The 16,755-nt window shown below is 32.9% G+C and overlaps 2 protein-coding genes across 4 annotated transcripts; both read right to left on the bottom strand.

Moving 5' to 3' along the window:
- Positions 1-281: 281 nt before the first annotated feature.
- LOC133699810 (glucuronoxylan 4-O-methyltransferase 1-like) lies at positions 282-1,541 on the bottom strand. Its single transcript, XM_062123283.1, has one exon. The coding sequence runs from the start codon at positions 1,363-1,365 to the stop codon at positions 499-501; it is 867 nt and encodes a 288-aa protein (XP_061979267.1). The 5' UTR covers positions 1,366-1,541; the 3' UTR covers positions 282-498.
- Positions 1,542-2,813: 1,272 nt separating this feature from the next.
- On the bottom strand, positions 2,814-10,178 carry LOC133699809 (probable serine/threonine-protein kinase At1g09600). 3 transcript variants are annotated; one of them, XM_062123281.1, is made up of 9 exons: positions 10,071-10,178; positions 8,837-9,952; positions 7,732-8,016; positions 6,824-7,141; positions 5,898-6,125; positions 5,003-5,103; positions 4,508-4,622; positions 3,941-4,405; positions 2,814-3,502 (listed from the first exon to the last, which is right to left on the bottom strand). In XM_062123281.1, the coding sequence occupies exons 2-9, from the start codon at positions 9,242-9,244 to the stop codon at positions 3,308-3,310; spliced, it is 2,115 nt and encodes a 704-aa protein (XP_061979265.1). In that variant the 5' UTR covers positions 9,245-9,952; positions 10,071-10,178; the 3' UTR covers positions 2,814-3,307. The 3 variants fall into 3 exon arrangements, with proteins under 3 accessions (XP_061979265.1, XP_061979266.1, XP_061979264.1); XM_062123282.1 differs by lacking the exon at positions 10,071-10,178 and adding an exon at positions 8,217-8,338 and having other exon boundaries at positions 8,837-8,976; XM_062123280.1 differs by having other exon boundaries at positions 8,837-10,140.
- Between the last annotated feature and the right edge of the window lie 6,577 nt (positions 10,179-16,755).

The raw sequence follows: 16,755 nt of genomic DNA, 5'->3' as shown, positions 1-16,755 counted from the left end.
GGTGATATCATGTTAGAAATATATCGGCAGGGACCAGAATTTCTGCATTATGGCATCAAGTTCCTCTATTTTGATAAATTCTCGGGATTTGATTCCTTGTAAATACGTGAAGATAGGGCTGTTTTGTGTGCGTGCTAAGTACTATTGTCCTACAGAATCTGAAAAATTAGAAAGACAAATGCTGGGCAATTTCTCTCTGGTAAAAGAATTTACCATCTGATGATCAGGCATAAGAGATGAGAGTTGTTACTGTCAAAAGACCCTCGTTGGTATAGACGACATGAGAAACTTCAACCTTTCGCATTTTCTATGTATACTCTGGTATATACCAAGTATCAATTCAATGACAGTGAAGAGAAATCTTCAATATGCTTTTAGCTGCCTATTCAGTAAAAGCCATGCATGTTTTTCCAAAATGATAGCAAATTTCTTCGCAAGTGCATGGAAATTAGTGTAGGAAATGTGACTTTTTAGAAAGAAAGAAAAACACAAGAAAATCTACTCTGGGCAAAAGGGTCTGTCCAAGTCATCCCTGTGGCTAGGAATGGTGAAGTGCCTTAACCTTCCAACTTGTTTCTTCATATATCCTTCACAAAGAAAAGACTTGGAGAACTTATCTTCCACCTCTCTGTTCACATCGTGCACAAAAACATCGGTCTCTCCCTCTTTCCTGTTTCGTGCCATCATTCCAGCTGTAAATATGGCAGTCATTCTCCCTGGTGCCTCATCATGGTAGCCTGTTGGTGCATCAACCATGATCAAGTCCCATTCTATCTCATAAACTTCACTAGGCAAACCTTTCATGGCAAGTTGGCACATGGAGAACTTCGGATCACCAACTGCTGTGCACTCCGGTCCCTTGCCTACTTCCATGAGATTGGCAGCTTCATTCACCTTGCTGTCATATGTGACATGATGGGACTCTAACATGGGAAACCGGCGTTTAATTTGCGCAATCCAAGCTTCATCTTCTTCTAAGAAAACTGTTCGTCCACCGTAGTTGAGTGCACTCCACATAAGGCTATCATGACCGAGGCCAAAAACCAAGAAGTTACATGGGGATTTCTTTTCTAAAACTTTGGCACTCACTGATATTTCTTTGCGTGTCTGCTGTGGGGTGATGGTTGAGGTTGTGTAGTGAACGAGAGCTTGAGTTAGGGAGCGTGGGATCTGAGTGCATGCTTGTGAGCAATTTGTTTCTCTAGCTTCTTTCATGGGGTTTAAAACTCCTGGTTGAGAGGTGGGAGATGGACTTTCCTGGGAAGACGACATGCCTGATCGCAACACGAAAAGCACAAAGAAAGCAAGGAAGACACCAAAGAGGAGCATCTTAAGATTGGTGATTTGTTGGTCTTTAGGCCTCATATTGGATTTGATCTTTGGGATAGAGTGAGAGAAACTCAAAAAAAGTCCTTGCCCTTTTCGGTTTTGGAATGGAAAAGTAAAGGGGACTGGATATTGTTTGTTTGTGTTTTGGAAGCTGCTTGCAAAGATTATATTTCGGTAGGTTTGAGTTGAGAAGTAGAGAGTTTGAGAGTTGAAGGTAGTGATTGCTTCTTGATGCTTAGACATAAAGGGAAGGAACACTGGATTGGATGGATACTTGATAAAGACTAAATAGCCGCAAAGTTTATGGACGAAGCAAGCTTTTTTGCTGGTAGACCTGCAAGTTTGGTGGTATGTTGACAGTTTTTCTGAGTTTCTTTGTTCTGTTAACATTATGGACTTCTAATTCTTGGTTTGTGGCCATGTGGGTTTGGACTATGGAGTAGAGGGTGCTGTCTTTCTTGTGCACCTCTCCAAGTTTCAGACTTGTTTTGTGGTCAAGGAACTGAATGTATATGCAAACTTGTTTTGGTCTGTTTGACAGTTTGGTCAGGTGTAGTATAAATTGCGTTTGGCCGTGACCGCGATTACAGTTTTAAAATACTTGATTAATCAATATATTCTATGATTTTGCATGTATTCCAATAAAATCTAATCATGGTTATGAGAAATCTATAATTTATAGTTTTTTTTAAATTTATATTTTCAAACCATAACCATAAAAAATACCACAATACTAAATACACATATATATATAAGATGAATTTTTGAATACAAAACAAATAAAAAGTAGATCTTCTTGAATAAAAAAAATTATTTTAACTTCTATGAAAACAAGATTTAAAACGTAATTATACGTGGAGTAAGTGTAAAAAGCAGAAATTATTTAACTCACCAAACAGTTTTTTCTTCATAGTTGAGCAAAAATCAGAAACTACCAATAATACATTTTGCTTTATCTGAAAAAAAATAATCTTGTAGGACTGCAGCCAGATAATCTTTTTCTGCCAAAAAAAAAAAAGTTATTTTACAGATTATTATGTAGAAAGGTAATCAAAAACCTCAAGCTAAAGCCTTCTGGATGAACTGGTAGGATAACTTCTCAAATGAAAAAGCACCTCACTCGTGAACATTTACCACTACTTCCTGGTAATATAAAGGAAAACAAAGAAGAAATCTTGGGTTTTTTTTGTATATCAGTGATTATTTTAAAAAAAATATATTGGTGCAGAGAGAGATCATTTCAATGCCTTGCCCCAATTGTTTTCTTCTTCACCGAGACTCTTTTTTTAAGTAGAATTTTAAGGGAATTTAAGAGAGCAATTGTAACAAGGCCAAGACAAGACCTTTAAGAAGTTAGCAACGCCTCTTTTATTAAGAGAAGATCCAAGCTCAAATCCCCTCTGGAGAAACGACAGGATTTTCAAGAAAAGCAAAGGAAAATGTATCTGTGATTGAAACAAAGGAAACACAGAAATTCTACTCAATAATCCAGAATCAAATGGTTCTTTATATATATATATTCATTATATTGCTATTCATCATGTGCCTGCTAGGGCAAAGAAAAGAACGAGTTACACTTTGTATTGTTATAAAGCTACCCCGAGCAACATTTTGGAGTGGCATCTGGGATTATTGCAGCCTCTCCACAGAATGAGGGAAAATTGATCAAAAAAATAATAATAATAAGATTTTCAGCTGTACAAAGTATACCTTTGAAACTGGACAAACCAAAGAGAGTGATTTGGCAAACACATACTTGGTTGGTGTCATGAAAAATCCATCGGCAATCTTGTACTACACCAGAGGTGATGGATTTGATTGGCATTTCATTCATTTCTCTCCATTTTGCGGTTCGATGTCATGCCAATTATGGAAGATGCTTGTAACTATCTGATGGAAAGATGCCACTGATATTCCTTAATTGTCATTAAGGAATATAAAAAAGTTATGTCATTTGCCATGCTCTCTTAACCCAGGGTCATTGACCATTTATTCTCTGATGATAGAGTAGTGATTGAGACTGTCCACTTTCATTGTTGTTCTTTTCCAAACAAGCTTTATGCATAGCTCGCTGGATTTGTCTCTCGTGCTCTTTGAGCATTTCCTCAATGTTTCCACCTTGAGGCACCAATGGTCCAGAGTAATGAACACGTCCTTTCTTTGCAGAATAACCCTGAGGCCACAAGCAAACAGTGCAAGTGATTAGTGCATTTCTACAAAAAGTTTCGAGTGAACAAACAAAAGTCTTAAATAACCATCCAAGGTACAAAAGCAAAATTTTAACCCTGTCCTGAAACAAGTTATACACATTGTTAGCTTTGCAAGCACATCACTGGATTTTGAAAGAGCCAGTGTCACTCAATACCTCCATATTGACAGCAATAAGCAATCAGACTAGACATAACCTTGCATTTGCATTTCAATTAATTTTTCATGTAATCCAAATTTAATTTTTCACAACGTCCAGTTCCACTCAAAAACCAGGAATGACTGAATCAGAGGGGTCAAGGCAGCCGTTTTGTCATTCTTCCAACTACATTAATTGAATGAATCATGACAGGGACGAGGAAGAAGATTGTTAAACATATAATTGCTGGAGTAATTCCTTTACCATTGTAGACTCCAAACCAGGCTTCTTATGCGAGAAATTTGGCCCGCCTAATAGACTGTGGGAGGAATCATCCAGATTGTTGTATCTAACATTAAAACTCTCCTCTGGCCAGTGCGAATTCACGTTAGTTGAACTGCAACCTTGAAAGTTTGAATCGCCTCTAACTGCAACTGAATTAGAAAATCTAGACAGGACTGCTTCCCGTTGAACAAAAGATCTCTGAGCGCTCAACTCTGTAGTCTGCCTTGGAGAAATAAAGTCTTGGCTAGGAGCCCTAAGAGCAGCATCATTGATATTCATATTACGTGAAGATCCAAAGTTTGTAGGATGCATTGACTGGCCAGAATGAGAGTAGACATTTCTTGTTGTTCCTCTGGCAGGACCAATAGGATAGCCAGAACCACCATCCTCTTCATGACTGTACTGTTCACTGATGCTTATTTGGTTAGACTGCCCTTGTCGCTTCTGTATTAGATATATAACAGAGGTAAATCATGACCTAAAAAACTAGTTCTCCATAGCATAAATAACTACAGGACCCTTCAGGAAAATACAGTCACAATTTACCTGTATGGATGCCTGCAACTCTGCATTGGCATCTGGTGCTGGCACAGCTTTACTTTCTTTCGAACTCCTTCTAGTTGATTCATGTCCACGCCCTTTACCTCCAACCGCTCTCCGCCTGGTTGCAAGATGATAAAAAGGTGGCATAAATAAAGTGCAACCATTAATAAATCGATATCAGGTCCTGATTGAGGATTTCTCCATCATTGAATCCATTAAAAGTTTATATTTCCAAGTTTATATTAGTGACGGAAGCTAGACAAACAGTCATCGGGTTCAGAGATTATGTGTCTGATTAAGGGCATCACAGTAATCCACAAACAAACATTGTTATTACTTTTGAGTTTTATTCATCACAAAAACAACCTTTTTTATTATTAATAACAAAAGGAAAAGGGGCAGCTTAACTGCTTTTGATGATTTGCAATAACAAGGCCACATCCAACTCTTGTCAAAAAGAGAGATGTTACGGGAAAATAATATGGTGAAGTTCTTTACCTTCTAGCATCCTCATCCCGAAACTTTACATCAAACTCCTTGGTTGGTGGGTACTTGGGCAAACTTGATGGATCACAAGGAAGAGGCTTCGTCTTGAAGAACTGGGGAAGAGAAAAAATTCCTGAGATTTAATCATTTAAAGCATGCAAGTTCCAAATTAACAGAATGGAATGCAAAGAAAGTTAATATAAGCATCACAAACCCTGATAATACCACCAACGAAAAAAGAAGTGTAGAATAATGAAAGGGTTCTATTTTTATCACCACTTGTGACAGGTCAACTACCAAAAGGAAACCCATTATGAATGCTGTTTCGATCACCATCCTCTTCTTTAGCAATAGCCATGCCTTTTTTCATCAATTTACCCACTCATAGGCAGAGTCAAACTAGCAGACAAACTTTACTGCAGGAAGGATGTTCAGGATTCGGATTTTACTTTTGCTAACTGCTCAGGGTAATATTATAAAGGGGTGTTTTGTATTGTAGTGCAGGGTGCTTTTCAAAATAGCTTTTCGCTTTAAAATACATCAAAATGAAATTTTTTTCAGATTTTTTTAAAAATTTTGATATCAAGCACATCAAAACGATTTAAAAACACTTGAAAAAACAACCAATTTAATGTTTTTTTAAGCCAAAAACACTTTTGAAAAGCACGTAAACGCAGAAGCAGAAGTTGTGTCAAACATCTTGTAAATCCGAAACTAAACAATAACAATTAATCGAGTGTAAATATGATAATCGGATAAATAATGCTTCTGCTTCAAAAATCCTAGGGAAAACAGCCCCAGCATATGTGGAAAACATAGTAAGTGAAGAAGACTTGCACTTGTAGACATTTAAGACTCACAAAAATTCACAAGGTGAAATCATATTGTAATATAGAACTCGAATTACCTCACTATCAAGTGCTGAAAAAGCAGTGCCACGGGGCTCAGGTTCTACTGCAAGAAGGACATCAAGCAGGGACAAAGCTGATGATGGAAAGTCCTTATATGTCTCAGCAACACAACGTTTATAAGGATGCTGAGGTTTGAAAATGGTTGCATGTGGCAGTTTTGATCTCTTCCAGTACTCATCAGAAGGAGACCCACAAAGTTTGAAGATTTTGTGCAGTTGCTCCACCTACAAATGATAGACATAAGATCTTGACACCCAAATAATTTGGCTAAATGTGAATATGCAATAACATTCTTTCATCAATCTTCCAGGCCACAATATTCAACAGATGAAAGTAACATAGGTTCAGCAGAGCTATAGAAAATTTGAACAAACACATTGCATGAAGGATTAAGATCGTTTCATTGAAGCAAAAACACAATTTTCAGGAACCTAATTGCCAGTGACCATAAATCTGAAAGTAAACAATGCCATATAACATGTCATGATGCTGATCTTGCTGCTCTCATCTGTAGAAGCCATCTTCTGGCAAATCCACATACCATAAAGAAACCTCCATATGCCAACAGTTGTTGATCTGAGAGATTTTTCCCTAGATTGATGCAGAGACACCTGCTGTCACAGTGATCAAGGTCATGATGGCCAAACAGTTAGCCATTAATGGACAATACTCAAAACAGATCTTTTGATCAGCAGGTCTATTAAGACAGCCATTCATGAGATGATCACTAGGCCGCAACATGACCTCATAAACAGGAAAAAAAAAATTGCACATGTTCCTATGTTGGCATAATTCCAATTTAGGGTATTTCACCATTGGAAATTGCCACTTTGAGTCAAGGATCAACAATTAACAATTCAATATGCTTAACAAGTTAATAATATATTAAGGCATTATTTCAATTATATAAAAAGAAAGCTACCTCAGTTCTTCCAGGCATGATAGGCTTCCCAGCAAACAATTCTGCAAGAATGCAACCAGCGCTCCATAGATCCACAGCAACTCCATAGTCTGTGGCACCAAGCAAAAGCTCTGGAGGTCTGTACCACAATGTAACTACCCGACTTGTTAGAGGCTGCTTCTGAGGTGAAGAGAAAAAAGTTGCCAGTCCAAAATCAGCAATCTTGAGATTGCCATTAGTGTCAATCAGAAGATTTGATCCCTTTATATCACGGTGCAATACCCCACGGTTGTGGCAATGTTCAAGTCCATGAAGCAGCTGCTGCATGTAACATTTAATCTGCAGGAAAAAAACTTCAGATCAACCTTTAATAAAGAAAAAAATAGGGTAATAGATTAGCCCAGTTCATTCATTTGCTGTGAAGAAAAAAGATCCGGTAAAGGACCAAATCTTTGAAATTGGGCGAGGATGGATCGCAGAGACAAAAATTCAGTTGAAAATCATCATTGCACGTACAACCTGCTTATCTTAATGGGGGGGGGGGAAATCTCCTAGCTTCCTTTTATTATAAATGTTTTCATTTTGCTGGCCTTTCTAGTGGCTTGATGAGGAAAAACCATAAATAGTGTTATTATGGATTGCCAAGGAAAATAAAAATTTGATTCAAAAAGCCATTTCTTAGAACTAAACCATAGGAAATTAGGTGGCTTTCAGGCACTCACGTCAATATATTGAGTTAGGCAAGTTTCACCTGGGTTCTTGACATTTTCAAAAGAGTTCAAAACTGTACTTGAAATAGCCACTCTAGAGTTTGTCATAAAATTTCTTCTTCTTCTTGTTTTTTTTTTCTTGTCAAATTATGTTAGGATCCAAAATATTATGTATCAATTATTCTCGCAGTTAAAGTTCAAATGAGATAGAGCAAGAACCTGTGCTTCAGTGAATTTAATCCCTGGTGAGGCCAAAAGCCCTGCAAGGTCATGCTCCATATATTCAAATACAAGGTATAAACTGCCAGACATTTTTGATGCAATGACACCCTCAAGCTTCATAACATTTGGGTGATCAAGCCTGCGCAAAACGATGATTTCTCTTGCCATAAAGCGAACACTTTCTGGATCCATATTAGCAAAGCGCACCTTCTTCAATGCCACTATCTTATTTGTTTCAAGATCCCGAGCTTTGTACACACTGCTATATGTTCCCTGTCCAATCTGCATTGTTTGCAGAAAAGTTTACTGGTAAAGAACTGGGCAGTAAACCAAGGAGTAGACAGCATTTAACAGCTAAATGGTGGTTGCTCAAAAACCAAGCATTGCATATCAAATAAATAACATGCCAAGTTGCTGAGAAACTTTCAGTTTCAAATTGATTGAAACAAACAAATCTGAAAGGAGTGCTTGTCCAACAGAACCTAGAAGAATGCTTGCTTCAGGGAAGAAACCATTTTGCAAGAGACATGACTCGTTGCCTGCAGTAACATAACAGCGCCTCCATCCCTCGGACTAGCATGTTTCACCATTTTTGTCAATTTTACTGTTCAAAAACTTTCAGGGGTAAACAGAGCATTTATTCTTACAAGAATATTAAAGTAGTCAAGGGTAAAAAATTCAGAAAGAAATTACATTTCCAGAGAAAACAAAAATCTCTACAAAGACAGCATCCATCTTTTAACCAATGACCAAAAGGCAACTGAATTGGAACAAAGTAATATGACTGCACTCTCAATGCACCCAAAACTAGGTTGTCCATTAGGAACCTAAGATATATGCGGCCGCAAGCATGCTTGCACATATACACATATTGTAGGTATAACATGAGGGGTGTTGGTTAAGGTTGTGCTGAGAATACATTTAAACATCGAAGAGTTATTGAATATATCGCAAGCTATAGCCAACAGTATACCAATTAGCTATTATTTTCAAGTTCATGGAAAGGGGAAAATGAAACCCTTTTTTTTTTTAACAATTCACTCAAATTATCAATGGACAAGACAAAAACAACGAGAATCATGGAGACATACACCAAACTGACCTTATCCAGCTTCTCAAAAGAATCTGCCCTTCGAGGCACCCATCCATTGATTGCTTCTCCAGCTACAGCAGTGAGCCAAGAAGGCCAACCAGCAACAACCTGTGCTCCTCTCTCTCCATTGCTCATACTCACTATACTAGAACTCATTCGATTATTAGCCTTTTCGATTATTTCCTTCTTTTCCCCCTCATCGGATGATACTGGAGCATACTCCACGTTATCGTTTCCAGGTTGATTCGATATCAAGCTAGCTGTGGCATCATTAGCACTGCCATCAACCTCTACCACGACTTCATCTTTTCTGGATAAAGAGACTAGCCGTTTGGCAGGCTTGTTTTTTTCTTTTCTTCTCACATTATTGTCTAAAAAATTATTTGCTCGACCGCCTTTCGAGCAAATGCAGCCCATAATTCCAATCCAGAATTCTCAACCGTGTGACTGGTTTTACTAACTTCAATTCTTTCCAGCATCAACCCCAAAATATCATCATCTCCAACGTATAAATGTCTTAACTTATCCTACTCCGCATCTAATCAATCAATGTAGTTCTTAAAAGTTTAAAATTCTTAACTTTTGATATCAAGCTCTAACACAACAAGAAGAACCCAGATCACCAATTCAAAGGAAACAAATGATAAACATAAGAATCAATGGTAAATGCCCCAAGAAGAAAACTTTGAAAAAACTAAGATCAACCCAGATCCTCAAATCAAAAGATCAATAAAAAAACCATTTTGACATATCAACAAGAACCCAGATCCCAATCAGGTACAAAGATTGAGATACAACATTCAAAGGTAACAGTTTCAAAACGTAGAAACAAACTAGAAAGACCCTTTTTTTGACAACTATTAAAACCATGCAAAAAAGAAAAAAAAAACCAATTACAAGGCAAAAAATAATAAAGAAAAAAAGGATAAATTTGGACCCTTTTTTGGTCTTTGCAAGGTTATTGTGCGACAGCAAGCTTGAAAGAGAAAGAGAGGGTATTTCGGATCTGGATATTTCCTAGAAATGCGAATACCCTTTGAAAATGAGAGATATTTTTTTGTTTCAGACAGGTTGTTCTTTCAAACTTCACTTCTGTTTTTAGCTTTTTTACAGACAACACTACTCCTGCAAGAAAGATTTGATTTTTTTAGAAGCGAAGCAAAGAAACAGAACACAATGATGCCAAGTGATGTGTGAGTAAGCGAATGAGCGAGCGAGAATTGAAAGGAGTGGGGATCCATACATCACATTAGCTTCTTCTTCATCTTCTTCCTCCTTGTTTTTTCTTGGCTCGTCTTGTTAGAGAAGCAAATAACAAAAGGATTTCTTCTTCTCGTGAGAAGAGAAACAGAGGCTCTTCCACGTGGCGACACAGTGGGCCCCGCATGTCCTTGTGGGCCCCGCAGTGGAAATCTTGCGTGATTGTGACTGCACTGCAGGGGGGCCGGAGGAGAAGGGCATCATCATCATGGGCTGGGTCTTCTGGGGTTTTAATTCGACCTCGCTCATGCTCTTGAACTCAATCGAACCATCTTTATGACGCCCGTGTTAAATTGTCACGCATAAAAAGTATTAAGATAATTTAAAAGTATTTATGTTATTGAATAAAAATAATTATTAAAAATAATGGCCATTTTGAGAATATAAAATACAAGAGAAAAGGATGAGTATTCATGAGAGGGAGAGGAGTGGTTGGATATGATGAGACAACGTAGGAGTTAGGACATATTGCTCGATCATCATTGGCTTTTAGTGCTAAATGTGGCTTTTGTCTTCAACAAGATCTCTAATAACGTGTTTGGCAGTGTGTTAGTTTACTTTTCAAATAATTTTTCATACTAAAATACATGTTAATAATTTTTTTTTATTTTTTAAAAGTTATTTTTAACATCAGCACATTAAAACGATCCAAAAAGTACAAACCGCACTCAATTTTAACAAAAAAAAAATTTGAAATTTGATCAAACACAGATTCAACCACAGAGCCAAACAAGCTCTTCTCGTAGTTAAGAATTGAGAATCTGTTTAGAGTTCATGAGCTGAAAGGGTGTGCATCTGACATTGCAATATTTTCTAGAATTTTTTTAATATTTTTTTATGTTTTTTTACTATTAAAAAAATTGGTTAATAAAAATATTTTTTAATCAAAGAATTTGGCTTAATTTCTAAAACAATGCTTTTTTTTATTTTAAACCGAAAATATTTTCTAAAAAGTTGCAAAAAATTCAAAAGTCTCTTGTTATCTGTTAATTTTATTAAATTTTATTTTAAATTTTTTGATTACTATATATTTTGTTTTGAATTTTTTTTATTTAATTTAATTTTTATACCAACATTGATCCTTATTATCTTGATTGTTATTTATTTTTTTCTTATCATTTTATTAATTGAAATTTCTTATCTATCAGATTTGATCTCCGTTCTTTTTATTGCTATTTATTTTACTTGAAATAATTTATGAAATTGATTTTTTTTTCAATTCCATTCTCCTTTAATTTTTTAATCTATCAAATTTGGTCTCTATTATTTTTATTTTTATTTTTTTATTTGAAATAATTTATGAAATTAGATTTTTTTCAATTTCATCCTCCAATTTTTTATTTGTCAAATCTAGTCCCCATACTTTTTAATAAACTTGAAAAAAAACAAAATATTAATAAGTTATTTTTCAGCTCATTTTACATGACATGGTTAAATATTGAAAAATATTTTTCAACTCATTTTCCATGACACTACCAAATATAAAAAAATAATTCACTTTTTAAGAATTCACTTTTCATGAAAACCACTTCAAAAAAAAAACTATTTTTTAGCAAACAAATAGGGCCTCATAGTCATACCATCTATCTTCTTTGTGTATTGAGTTTGTAGTTATTAAACTTAGTTTGTCATGATTGGTTGATAAAAGAAATTTAAGATTTGAAATCTAACCAAGGTTGTGTTTTTAGTTGAATTGAACAAGAAATTAGCCTAATAAAACCCAGTTGACTTGGTCGGGTTTTTAATAACTCAACCAACCACGATTGACCTGGAAAAAACTAATGGTGATATTAAGTTTCTCAATTATTTTTTGAAGATTTTATGGGAAAGGTTAAAAATTAATTATTGTTTTCAAATACTTGTCATTTATAAACAGATGATCAAACAAAAGTAACGAATAAATCATTAACTATTTTATCATGTACTATCATTCAAAAGAACTTTATAAGTTTGGAATGTTTTTCGTTTGTTGAATTTGTATATAATAAGAATGTGCATTCTAATACATCACATTAGCTTCTTTTTAATCTTCATCGTCTTACTCCTTGTTTGTCTTGTCTTGTTATATAAGCAAATATCAACATAAAGACTTCTTCTTCAATATTGTTTGTTTTTACATATGAGACTGTATTTGGATGCATTTTAAAAGTGTATTTGACTTGAAAAAACATCAAATTAATTCTTTTTTAGCGTTTTCTTAGTTATTTTGATATGATAATGTCAAAAATAAAAATTTTAAAAAAAACATTTTAATGCTTTTTTAAATGAAAAAAACTTTAAAAAGTACTCTACACCACAATATTAGACGCATAAGAATAAAATCATTGTTTGGGTCAGAGAATAGAGGTTTGTGCAAGTTTTACCACGTGGAAATAAAATGGGTCTTGCGAGCTCTTGTGGATCCTCTAATGAAAATCTTGTGTGATTATGACTGCACTGTAAGGGAACTGGAAGAGAAAGGCATCATCATCATCAAAATAGGTTGAGTCTTTTAGGGTTTAACTTCAACCTAGCTCATGCTTTTGAACTCAGTTGAACAATATTTGATGATAAAACACTGTTATAAAATAAAAATAATGGCCATTTTGAGAAAATAAAACACAAAAAAAATTATGAGTAAACATGAGAGGTAGAGGATTAGTTGGTATGATGAGATAACTTGTGATTTTTCCTTGAACAATTATAAAACATTAAAAGGGTGTGAGTTTTTTACTATGCACACATCATTATTCATCTTGTCACATTTTATTGTGGATCAACTGTTATTTTTTTTAATTTAGTTTTCAATTTTTTTTTGCACAATTGCATCCTTTTTGGGCCAAAATCAAGCGCAAATAAATCAAACTTGTTGACTAATGACAAAATTAAAATATAGGGAACCAAAGTATAAAAGTGCCACAAATGGGTGATGGTTTTAAAGTTTATAAAAAGTTTAATTTAGTCCTCAGACTTTAAAAATTATACATATTTGGTCCCTCAATATTTTTTCAATTCAATTATGGTACAAAAATTTATTTTTGTTATTTATAGTCAATGGTTTGGATAGGAGGGAGAGAGGTCGTCAGATTCTGATGATAAAGAGAGAAAGATATCGTTGACACTTGACACAGATTTCAGTCACTAAAACAGTTGATCTTTGTGTCAAATGATTTTATTTAATGACGAGAGTTCATGTTATATTATATTATATTTTTTTTACTTTGAAAGTGCCTAAAAAACATATCTGAGCTTGAGAATATTTTTGGTTTCGGGTTTTGGAATGGTTTTTTGAGGCCATGGACAGGTTTGTCAAGGTTTCTGTAGTGTTTTCTAAATGTTTTATTTCAAAAATGGGCTGTAAAATGGGTTTTGGGTAAAAAAAAACCTTCAACCCTAATTTTTTAACCACCACAGTGGCTAGAATTTAGGCAAAATTAGATGACATATTGTTTGATTTATTTAAAAAAAAATCATGGCAACCGACATGTCATCTGTCTCAATTACAATAAAAAAAAACAATGGCCCAAACACACAAGTCTTAACGAAATGGGCCAAGCTAGCTTAACAATGCTTGTCCTTTTTTTTTCTTCTAATTTTTTTTTTCTATTTTTTTAAATTAATATTTTTATATGTTTTTTTTTAAATATTGTTTTTACTTATATTTAAATTAATACCCCTTTTCTCTTTTATTTTATTTATATAGCTTCTTTTAAATGACAATTATTTTTTAGTTATTTTGTATGTATTTAATTTTTGAAGAAATTTTTGTGATTAATATATATGTTTATTTTAATATTGCATATAGATGAACTTTATTTCTTAAAATAAAAAAAAAATATTTATTTTCAAAAAATATTTATAATATATATAGCCTTGCATGGTATTATTTTTTCTTTTATTTTATTCAATCAATTTAATGTGTGCGTCTATTCTTATTATTATTTGATTGAATAAAAAAACTAATAAATAAATTTAGCAAATATAATTGGGTAAACATCTCATCTTGCAAGATTAAATATTTTAATTTACACTTATCTCTTAATTTTCTGAGTTTATTTTTAGTTATTATTTATCAATATATTTATTTATTTATTAACACATATAGTTCTTGATTTATGATTTATTTGATTACATGTATGTATAAAAAAATTTATTTTCACTTAGAGATTTTTTAACTATAAAAATACATCAAAAAAAACTTGTATATATAATTTGTTTTTATAGAAAACAAAATACATAACCCACAATAAAACACATGTAAAATAATTAGCATGCCTAATATTTATAACGTTATGGTAAGAGTCGAGATATCATTGACGAACAACTTAATATCACTTGTGAAATTGGAGCATTACTTTTTATATGATTTTTTTCCTTTTAACAAATTTTTATCGTACCATTTTCTTTTGTGTATTGCATTTATAGTTATTAAACTTAGTTGTCCTAATGGGTTGCTAAAGGAAATTTAAGATTTAGAATATTATATTTTTAGTTGAATTGAAAAAGTAGTTTATTTGATATAATCCGATTAATTTGATCAAAATTTTAATAATTTAGCTAAACTTGACTGATTTGGGCAAACTGATCTGAATAAACTAAACTAAAGGTAATATTTTTAGGACTAGTTAGTGTCATAAAATTAATTTTTATTATAAATCAAATATAAAGTTTTTTCTGGTTAATAATATATTTTTTCATCATAATTTTTAATTTTAATAAAATAAAATTACTATTCTACAATTAAATTATCACAAATAAAAAATGTTAAGATGGTATAAAAAGTAGTTGTAATGTTGATGTATTTTCTTCATGGGAAAAATTCGTTTTCATTTTTATTTTGAATAAATAAACACGTCTTACAATTCTCAATGATCATACATATGCTTTTTATCAAGATTGATGATTGAATTTCGAAAGCAGAATTACAGCTATAGTACATGTCAATGATCTAAGTATGAAAGATTTCATCACCATAATCTTTATTTTAGGGTTAATATTTTCTATTTATCATATAATGTTAATTGATTGCATACTTGTACAACTCATATTGTAACATCAAAAGTCGATTTAATTATCAGGCAAACAATCATTTATAGCATGTACTAGCTATTTTACAGGTGTTTGTTTTATCATACATCAGATAAATATTTTTTGGAAAAATAAATAAATATATCAGCTTTTCCAACATGATTTTTAACCAAAAAAAAATATTATAAATTGAAAAGTCTATACATATATTTAATTAAATAAATTAAAAATTAGTTGTGGTAATAAATATAAAAAAAGTGTTGAATAATCTATTTGACTCGCCTCGTTGCAGGTCGGATAATATTTTTCTAATGCAAAATAATGAACATGTAGGTTTCGTTAATGTATTTTTTAACACAGTAAAAAAATTATAACTATAAATAGAAAAGTCAATGCAATGCATATATATATATAATAAAATAAAATGAACATCATATGTGTAACAACTCAACTTTCTAAACAATTTGTAGATAATTTCCTCTTTGATAATGTTTAAAAAAATGGCAATTTTTCTAGTGGTAATAATGGTTGACTGGATAAATGTTTTGGTCAATTAGTTTATTCTATTATTCTAACATTACCTTTTACTATTAATAGTAATGTTTGACTGGTTTTATTCTATTATAATTCGGTCGATTGGTTTATTCCATAATTTTAGCACTTCCTTTACCGGTTGATCAACTGGTTAATCGGTTTCATTAACCGATTGATTGAAATAATAGTAAATTTTATTCTAAATCACACTTTTCAAATTATTCTCGCATCATTACAAGCAACCAATTTCGAGCATTGTTTCATAATAACTGATTAACTAATTTCATTGTCCTTTTTATCAAGCGTTTATTTTCATCATTTGATATTCGATTTTATGACTTATAATCAATACTAGTTCCACCACAGAACAACTAGTTCCACGTCTCATTACCGGGCACTAGTTCTATCATAAAATAGCTAGTTTCACCACCCATAATCGAACACTAGTCCATCACATGATGATTAGTTGTTCAGCTCATTATCAGGCACTAACTTCATTACATGATAATTAGTTCCTTAGCCCATTACCTTCATTATAGGATAACTAGTTTATTCATCCATAACTAAACACTAGTTTCATCACTGGATGACTAGTGCCTCACACTTCAAATATTAAAAAGAATTTAGCACATTTAATGAAAATGTAATGACTTAATTTGTCATAAGGATATCAAGGTATCAAGCATCTACTTGGGGCTCGGGCTTGTGATATTGTCTTTTGTTGCCATTCTAAATTGCCAATCTCTTTTGTTTCAACAAGAAACATTATCATCATAAATATATTAACTATCAATTGAAATCCCTTTTTAATTCCCATTTAATCCAATTATAGATTTAAGTTAGTTAATTTTGTGGATTTAATTTAAGCATGTTAGCTAATTAGGGTTTATTTTATCAGCCATATTGTATAAGTAGTTGAAATAACATTGAAAATATAGATTTTTATCTTGATTAATAATTGAATAATGTGAGGCCCTTCTTCTCTTCTTTAGGTTATTCATTAAACTTTCAGAGTTTATCAAATATATTGTCTATGTGAAGTTCTAACTATATATCTTCGATTATTGGTCCACTTAATCATTGGGTCAAGGTTTTCTTATTTAATTTAGCTTTTTTAATGAGTATTC

This window comes from Populus nigra, chromosome 7 (assembly GCF_951802175.1).
Source record: "Populus nigra chromosome 7, ddPopNigr1.1, whole genome shotgun sequence".
Classification (NCBI taxonomy): domain Eukaryota; kingdom Viridiplantae; phylum Streptophyta; class Magnoliopsida; order Malpighiales; family Salicaceae; genus Populus; species Populus nigra.
This window is presented reverse-complemented; position numbering and strand designations above follow the sequence as displayed.